At 36.6% G+C, this 10,013-nt stretch overlaps 1 protein-coding gene across 1 annotated transcript; it reads left to right on the plus strand.

The window, feature by feature from the left end:
* The first annotated feature begins 3,900 nt into the window (after positions 1–3,900).
* On the plus strand, positions 3,901–9,056 carry LOC122282670 (protein NEN1-like). Its single transcript, XM_043094638.1, has 6 exons — positions 3,901–4,291; positions 4,874–5,031; positions 6,494–6,540; positions 6,643–6,706; positions 7,088–7,815; positions 8,533–9,056. Exons 1-6 carry the CDS (start codon positions 4,009–4,011, stop codon positions 8,765–8,767), a joined length of 1,515 nt encoding a protein of 504 aa, XP_042950572.1. The 5' UTR covers positions 3,901–4,008; the 3' UTR covers positions 8,768–9,056.
* Positions 9,057–10,013: the final 957 nt, after the last annotated feature.

Consider the following 10,013-nt stretch of genomic DNA (forward strand, 5'->3'; position numbering starts at 1 on the left):
TGATAAGTCTAGTACAGCTTCTGTAATAGCTCCTCAGGAATCCGAGTTTGTAAGATTGGATGACCTACCAGAGGTCACAGTGCAGTGTAAAGATGTAAGTGACGGGGAGAATGGGTCCAGTGCACCCATTCCTATTATTCCGTAGGCAGTTTCAGAACCGTCCACTCCTACAGTTGCAGTTCGCAGGTCATTTAGGACTATACGTTCTCCACTACGTTTCTCACCTACTTTGAATTACATTCTATTGACAGATGGTAGAGAACTGCAGAGTTACGAAAAAACCTTGCAAGATGAAAATTCTAGCAAGTGGAGCTAACCATGAAAGATGAGATGGATTCCCCGTTAACGAATCAGACATTGGAGTTGACAGAACTTCCATCAGGGAAGAAGGTATTACACAACAAGTGGGTGTACCGGGTGAAAACTGAGCATGATGGCAGTAAGAGGGTAAGAGGTACAAGGCCAGACTTGTTGTAAAAGGCTTTCAGCAGAAGCAGGGTATTGATTACTCTGAGATCTTTTCTCCTGTAGTGAAGATCACAACCATTAGGATGGTACTGGCTATAGTTGCTATTGAAGATTTATTTCTTGAGGAGTTAGATGTGAAGACAACTTTTCTTCATGGAGACCTTGAAGAAGACATCTACATGCACCAGCTTGAGGGGTTTATGGTACAGGAAAATGAAGGTTCAGTTTGCAAACTGAGGAAGAGCTTGTATGGCCTGGAGCAAGCTCCTAGATAGTGGTACAAGAAATTTGATAACTTCATGCACAGTGCAGGGTACATTAGATGTTAGGCATATCACTGTTGCTATGTCAGGCACTTTGACAATTCTTATATTATTCTGCTGTTGTATGTGGATGACATGCTTATTGTAGGGGCTAGTATTGATGAGATCAATAATATGAAGAAATAGATGTCAGAGCACTTTGCAATGAAGGATTTGGGAGCTGTAAAGCAAATCCTTAGCATGAGAATTATCAGAGATAGAGTCAAAGGTACGTTGAGACTCTCACAGGCTGAGTATGTAAAAAAGGTACTCAGCAGGTTCAATATGGACAAGGCCAAACTAGTTGGCACACCCTTGGGCAATCACTTTAGACTCAGCAAGAATCAGTCACCTGAGTCAGAGGAGGAACAAGATTACATGAGTAAGGTTCCTTATGCCTCAACTATTGGTTCACTTATATATGCTATGGTTTGCACAAGACCGGATATTGCTCATGCAGTGGGAGTTGTGAGTAGATACATGAGTAACCCAGGAAAGCAATATTGGGAAGCAGTGAAATGGATTTTGAGGTACCTAAAGGGCTCCTCAGAAACCTGTTTGTGTTTCTCTAGACAGAGCTTGGAGGTGCAGGGCTATGTTGATGTTGATCTAGCTGGAGATATTAATAGTAGAAAGAGTACCACGAGTTTTGTTTATACGCTTGGTGGTACTACAGTGCCATGGGATTTTAATCTACAGAAAACAATGTCTTTGTCTACTACAGAAGCTAAGTATATTGCATTGTTAGAGGCTGCAAATGAGATGATATGGCTATAGGGCTTCTTGGAGGAATTGGGTAAAAAGAATCAGAAAGGCACTCTCTACAGTGATAGTCAAAGTGCCATATTCTTTGCCAAGAATCCAACATTTCATTCCAGGACCAAGCACACTTAGATCAGATATCACTTCATACGATCATTGTTAGATGACGGTCAGTTGTTACTTGAAAAGATTTGTGGAAGCAAAAACCCTGTTGATATGTTGACAAAGGGTGTTACACTTGAGAAACTAAAGTTGTGCGCAACTTCAGTTAGTCTTCTAGCATGAAGACAGGGGTAGTGAGTTGTAGAGGTGGATGATATCATGTTTGAAGAAGACGGTGATACAGCGAGTGTATCAGTCTCCAAGTGGGAGAATTGTTGAGTACTGTGGAGTCTGGTCCACAATGCTCGAGCGGAGGCATTGGTCGCTCGAGCGAAATCAAGCAGAGTTGAACGCTCGATGTCAGCTCGACAGTGAGCTCGAACAGATGCGGGAAGGAAGTTCGCTCTACGCGCGCTCGACACGCCGCTCGAGCGAACATGCATTTTACATGCCTCTAGGATTTTTTTTCGCCATTTGACTATATATATGATTATTATATCATATGGTCATACTGTAGAAACACTGTGGACGTACAGTGATTGATCCATCATTGTAGTATGATATTCCTCAATAATAAAATTCTCTGCAACTCCCGTGGAAGTAGGCAATTTGCCGAACCACGTAAATCTTATGTCGTGTGTAATTATTTTCTCGTTCCATATTCTTTTTTAATTTATTGTCATCGTTTTTCACAACACCTTCCCTATTCCTCTCCCTCTCATTCCTTCGTTTCTCTTCTTTTGTTATTTTATTTTGTTTCTTTCAATACTGAAAAGACGGATCTACAGTTCTCAATACCTTTTGTGAGGCACGAGCAGTATAAGATGTTTCTTAAGCCGATCGTTGGGAAGATAGTGACGGATCATTAGATTAGATTATTCAGATCTGAATTTTATGACTGATTTCAAAATTTACTAGAGTAGATCAAAATTGTAATTCGTCATTTTTATATCTATCTTTCTGCTTTCATTGTTATTTCCTTTTATTAGTTAAAAATAAAAAATAAAAAAAGATCGTTTCTTAGACATTTTATCCGTAGAGGTTAAATCATCTCTTCTTATGAAAGGTGGAATATGAGTCTCTATTCTAGGCAAAGTGCTATTATCTCTTAGACGATTTTTCTATAAAAAAACTATAACAATAATTAAGACTATACCAGTTACAAATGAAATTGTATATTGGTGGAACTCCAAACACAATATTAGTTTGTGATTTGAAAATTTTCCTCTATATATTCAATAACTTTTATATAATGAATGAATGAAATCACTTTTTCATTAAAAAAAGAAAAAGAAGAATAAAGTATTTCCCATAGACAAATAGTCTAAGTTCGTTATTTTTTGTACACGCCAAAAAGTTTGATTGAGTTGGAAGAAATGTAGGACCAACATCTTCTTCAGGATTCATTGCGGGAATCTATTCAAATATTTTTGAATTTGGATCTAAAAGGAGATGGAGACGTGGAGATTACGACAATGCCCTCCTCTGTATTAAGGAATTGCTTGTAATTTTGGTTTTAATGGAAGCTTTGGTTGTACATAACGGCAAGGAATGTGATACCTCTACTCCTATATCTCAATATCTCATATTCTCACGCTGGATTGGACTTGTCTATATACACATTATTTATTGCAAGACATTATAATTATAAAAATAGAATAAAAACTTAACCTACCCACATTTTTTCGTGATTATGGAATTCAATAACGTTCGATACAATTATGTATTATGTCAGTTTTATGCATTTAATTTGAAAAAGAATAAATTTTATCATTAAAAATAAATTTTTTTATATAAATCTTATATCTCTTATTATTTATTTATTTTAAAAATATACGCGATACTTACCTAATTTGTAACTGTCAACATTATTTATCTTTTGTGAGTATTGTGATATGCTGGCATTGTCATATCAGATGGAACAATGACGGTAAGTTACTTTAGGATCCGTTTGATTATACAGATAAGATAAGATGAGATGAGATGTTTTAAATAGTAATAAATAAAATATTATTATAATATAATTTTTGAATATTAATTTTATATAAAAATTTAAAAAAATTATAATGATAAATTGAAATGAGATGAAATAAAATTTTTAATTTTAGTTAATCAATCGAGGCCTTAATCTGACGTGTAGTGTCAGGTCAGCATGTACGTGCACGTATATTTTGTTGTATGAGGATGTATTTGTCGTGGAAGTCAGAATAAATAAATAATTAATTAAAGTTTTGGAGGGAGGGGTATAACACGAGAGCTTCCGCAAGAAGCCAAGCGCAAAGCAACCCAACCCAACGACTCCCAGCCTCTTTCCTTCTCTATATATGTATGTACTGTGTACAGACAAGAGGGATCGCCGTTAGAATAATCGAAGATGGGTTCGAGAAGCGAAGACAGATCCGAAATTGTCTTCTTCGACTTGGAGACCACGGTGCCCACCCGAGCCGGTCAGGGATTCGCCATTCTTGAATTCGGGGCCATCCTTGTTTGCCCCAGGAAGCTGGAGGAGCTGGACCACTACTCCACTTTGGTCCGACCGTCCGACCTCTCTCTCATCTCCTCCTTGTCCGTGCGCTGCAACGGTATCACCCACGATAAGGTTGTTTCCTCCCCGACCTTCCGCGACATTGCCGATCGGGTTCACGACATTCTCCACGGTTAACTCACTCACTCTCTCTTGCTCTGTGTTTGTTTGCCAACAATATGATGGAAACAAAAAAAGAACTTTGGTCTTTTTTTATAAGGTCCCGTTTATGTCAAATGCTAGACTAGACTGAGCCTGAGCTTACTTTGTGTTTGGTTACTAAAAATCTAGGAAAAACGGAAGACGCTAAAATGCTTTTTTTGGATGTTGAAAACTTATCCTGGCATAAATACTTGGATTTTGGGGCCTGTTAAAGTGAGAATTGCATGTTCTCGGGTCTCGGGTTTCTTTTTCCACAATTTATTTTTCCCTTTTGCATTTTCTCAGCAAACAAACACCGTAAAATGGTTCCAAGAAATATGAAAAGAAAAAATTATTTCAGGAAAAGGCCAGGCAGTATTATTATGCTAGTTTGGATGAAGATGAGTACCTTTTCTTTCTTTATTGAACACGTAAGATTTCGATCTGACACCCGTTTTCTTTTTTTACTTACCAAAAAAGACAAAGGATTACGTTATAGCTTTAGGTTTATATTGTTGGTTGCATTTTGCTTTTTTAATACTGTATGTAAATTAATTTGTTTTATTGCGTATAGGACGCATTTGGGCAGGTCACAATATACTGAGATTCGATTGTGTAAGGATAAGGGAGGCATTTGCAGGGATTGATCGGCCAGCACCAGAGCCAAAGGGTATTATTGATTCGTTGGCATTGTTGACTCAGAAGTTTGGAAGGAGAGCTGGTGACATGAAGGTATAGAACTCTGTACTCTGAAACTCGGGCCTGGGGGTATATTTCTGAATGATATTTTAAAAAAAATACTTTCAATTGTTACAGACTTCCAAAACACCGTCCATTAATATTAGCTGAATTGATCATCCAATTACTAAAAATTTTCCAAACACAGGAAATGCAAAGATGTTAATTTCCTTTGAATTTAAAGCTTCGAAACTATTCTAGTATAAGAAGGATTTTAAAATTGTGAATAAGTGGAGCAATTGGGATGTGTTTGGATTGCAGTAAAAGGAATTCGTTCAATTACAAGCTTCTTTTTGTTACATAAAGTTGGGAAGCACCAAATTTCCGGGATCAAATGATATAGAAAAAACCATTGATAAGCATGCCACATCGTTTAGATATAGTGCCCAAGCCATTATACATTCAATTGTAAGCTTAAAGCATTTGGATGTGTGCTTTTCAGCCATGTCATGTGTAGGAATGTATTATCTAGGCTTGAGCTATGATGTTCCATGAATTTCCTGGACTTTTATTTATTTTATTTATGGTTTTATGCTGCAATGATTAATGTTTATATTTCTAGTTTATTAAATTTTTTGTATGACCTTGCAAATTTTATTGAGGATAATATTTATTGATTAAAAAAAGAACTTATTCTTCATTATCTTTCATCTAATTGTATAAAAGTGCTAGAACTTGTCAGTTATATGATATGAGATGTCTAAGATCATAGCCTTCTCTAAACCTCGTTTTATGAGTGTTGAGGTTTTCATTTGAAAGACTTGGGGTATTAGTTATTTGGGTGTTGTATTATTTGATACTATTCGATGGGTCACATAATCTATGCATCAACATTTTTTTTATTGGCATTGGGTGTTCAGGAACAACATCTTGATTAATCCTGGGGGTGCACACGCCCTCTGCAAGGAGTTTCTTGCAAGTACACCTTGGCTAATTTAAGGGAAAACTCCCCTAGTTCGATGGCCCCTAGAGATTGTTTGCACCCAATGGGATTTGAACCTTGGACTTTGGAGGGAGCATACCACCAAGACCAAGGCCTTTTCCACTTGATTTGTTCTTTTCTGGTTTTGGCTACTGGAAATTCGTGTTTCTTGTTCAACTCGTGAGGAAAATAAATAAAGAAAAAAACCAGGAATATCTTGGAGTTACCTCTGCTTGCAGCTGTGTTCAGTTATTGAAATATAGTTAGATGATGACTCTTGTTAGCAAAATGTATGATGAATTATTTAAATCTTTGGGATCTGTGCACCTGTAATCATACGATAGCAATTATGTAAAGTCCCTAGCTTTATACATGTCTTAAATATGGTTCTCTGGCTTATTTAGTACTACTGTCTATACATGGTCAGAAGGATCTCGAGTTGTGTTGAAGTCTGAGACTAAATAGTTGTTGCACTTTAGTTTTTAATTGATTTGAAATTTTGAAGTACTGATGGACTTTTATTTTTCACTGCAGATGGCCACCCTTGCCACTTATTTTGGGCTTGGACAGCAAACGCATAGGTATTATAGAAGCCTGAAATTAACTATTTTTCCCACACTTTGCTTCTAGATTAGCCTGATATTAAGTTTCCTCAAAACTTTTCCTTCTTGTTCATTATTCAGGAGCTTGGAAGATGTGCGGATGAATCTTGAAGTTCTCAAGTATTGTGCGACAGTTTTATTCTTGGTAATTTAATAATTTTGAAAGCTAGAAAACCTATCATTGAGCATAAGCTTTTAATCTATATCATTTGATATATTATTTTCCATGTTAGTTAAATATAGCACTTGTTCAGTTTGACCACTATGAATTTGACTCGTATTGTGTCAAAGGTCTTGGGTAACGTTCTCATGCCTTTAAAATTTGGATATGCTTTTCTAAAGTTGGGTGATAGGCAATAATCTTACATGAAGTTCAGGCAAAGAGAATTGTTAATTTATTCCACAGGGTAGTATTAATGTCCTGGTGAATTGTGAATGAGGCAAAGTAGATGGGCCTGTCGAATTGCATGCTTCATAAGGTTGATTTTATAATAATATAATTGACAAAAATCTGGCAAACATGCAGGAGTCTAGCCTCCCTGATATATTCACGGCAAATAGTTGGGTTTCTCCAAATGCTACCACTAGAAGTCGTAGAAATTCAAATTTATCTCCAGATGACATGATCCAAGACAAGAGTACTCCCTCATCAAGTTCAAAGTTAAAAGATGATCCCATGCTGTCCCTGACAAATAGAAAAACAGAGAAAAATCATCCAATATTATCACTTATGACTCACAGCATAGCGGAGGAGATTGAGCCTAGTACGTCTCAGGGAGATCCTTTTGACATGGGCCTGCTAAGGACTGCAAGTGAATCCCTTGAAACCAGCACCAGCATGGAGGAAACGCAGGAGTCTTCTGAGATGTCTTCCACAGCTGCTGTCTCCGAGGGTTACAGCAAGTTGGGGGGATTTTTGGAGATTGATGAAGTTTCTATTCCTTCTATCAATGCATCTTTTGTTCCATTTTATCGTGGGAGTCAAAGAATACAATTATTGCACAAAGGTGACATTTTGCAGCTTTCTTGTACTCGTTTGAAAGTGCGGTTTGGATTCAGTACGAAGTTTGTCGATCATGCCGGCCGACCACGTTTGAATTTTGTGGTTAATGCATCATGGAGTTTATGTAAAGTTCTTGATGCATGTGATGCTATAGCACAGAAGCTCTCCTTAGATTCTGGTAGCAGCTCTGAATGGAAGCCAGTTGTGACCAGAAAAAATGGTTTCGCCAACTACCCTACAGTGAGATTGCAGTAAGTTTAGCTCCATTATTTTCTTTTCCCTGTCTTTCTCACATTATTAGGAGAAGATTAAAAAAACTGCATTAGTATAAGCAGTATGGTAAAAGTCTAGATTGTGGTACAAAAGATAGGGAGTTGATTACTTATCCAAAAAAAAAAAAAAAAGAGATAGGGAGTTGATTTTACCAGTGCATTCTGTAGTGGTAGGAATTTGGACTTTGGAGTACCTTGATGGCGTGCAGGGGTCTGTTGCCTCACAGCGCCTGCCCACTTCCACTGCACAGATGGTGCCCCTGAATGCAGTGAGCATGTGTGCACACTGGTTCTGCATGCAGCAATTCCTCCGTAAAAAAATCACAACAAAAAGACAAAAATAGATTAATAGTTAGCCTAATAAATTCACCATGCTCATTCCTACACGCTTGTTAGTATATCAGCTAATTGTTAATTTTTTCATTAGTTTCCTTTTCGGGACGAAAGGGAAATTATACAGTATGTCGAAGCATGTTCGGTTGTAGAGATGTTTTGCTCCAGTTTATATAGGTTCAAAATAAGGCAAGAAGAAAGTCTGGAATTTGGATTTTGCAGCCATTTGAGTTTATATAATCGTATTCATTAAATTTTAGATTTCTGTTTCTTTTGTCTAATTTTCAAGCACATAGTATCAAGTGTTGTCAAGTTCTTTGGAAGAATTCCATGATTTGATTGATAATTTCTTTGTAACAACAGTATCCCAACTGCTATACGGGGAGATACTTCTGCATATACGACAGAGATGTATCTAAAAGAACCTTCCAGCGCTGTGCAAAGGCTTGTGTTCAGTGACTTTGATGTGGAAGAGCTTGGTTCTTTCTTCACTCCCGGGACCTTTGTGGATGCGTTCTTCTCCTTGGATCCATATGACTATCTGCAAAATGCTGGCATTCGCTTGGTAGCCAAAAAATTGATTATTCATTCTAATTGATGGGACAAAAAGAATTTCTGATTTGTTTAGGAGGGTCAAGTGTCAATTAAATATGTGCAAAATATGGCACCAACTAGACTAACAGACACAGATTTAATTGGCATGGATATTGCTGATTGCTTAGACATTTAAGTGCCAAACTCTGTTCTGATTTTACTGTCATATGTTGCCTTCAATAGGAGATAGGCTGTTTACTTTCTTCTGATGATGATAATTGCTTTGATATGTAAGAGCAAAGTCGGTTCCGAATCTTCTAATTTTAGTGTCAAATGTGACATTCAGTTTGATACAGAGTGTTGTATTTTCTTCTAATGGTGATGATAATTGCTTTGATATAAATGTGCAGATTCTGGTCTGATTTTAGGGTCACATGTGAGCTTCGATTTGATATAGACTTGTATTTTCTTCTTCCTCTTCTTCTTCTTCTTCTTCTTCTTCTGTGATGATTGCTATGAAATGTAAGTTCAAAAGGAAAATCTGTCTTAAAATATGTGACCTTCAATGGGATGATATACTGTTGCATGTGCTTCCTCTATTTTTGGATCAGCCAAGACATGATAACTCTCAACAGCAAGAACTATAAATACCCATTGGTCAACCTAACTAAACCAGCCCCATGACTCATTATTTGCACCAATGAATTACAAACAAGAAAGGAAAAGATGATCATGGGACTCCTTTAGAGAGAGAGAGAGAGAGAGAGAGAGAGAGAGAGATTAATTATTTAATTTATATTTAACAGTTAAATAATATGTGAGACCAAATACATACTTCAATAGTAGACTCGAATATAAATAATAAAGTTAGAAATAAACTTAATTTAATTTATATTATTCGGCAATTAGGGAAGCAAAAACAAAATGTGACGGAGTTCCAAACCCATCATTTGTGGATATATTTGGGTCATAATGGAAAATAAACTTTGATCCAATTCTAAATATCAAAACCAATGATCTCTAAGAGTCTCCATATCTCCAACTTTCCTTAATAAAAAGAAATTACAATTTCCCACGAAACTCCTAGGTTATGACATTCGGTAACCAATAGAAGTTATCTAAAGTTTGAAAAATGCATAAGCATGAGGTGGTACCCTATATTATACTACAAGAATATTCCTGTCTATGGCTTATACGATGAGAAGACTTGGATGCAACGAAAACTATTAATGATGGAATTCAAAACGAGTAATGCTACTTATTATTTCAATTCTCATCATTTTTTTATCATCTTAGAGTGTGACATTAGA

Source organism: Carya illinoinensis, chromosome 11 (genome assembly GCF_018687715.1).
Source record: "Carya illinoinensis cultivar Pawnee chromosome 11, C.illinoinensisPawnee_v1, whole genome shotgun sequence".
In the NCBI taxonomy this organism is placed as follows: Eukaryota; Viridiplantae; Streptophyta; class Magnoliopsida; order Fagales; family Juglandaceae; genus Carya; species Carya illinoinensis.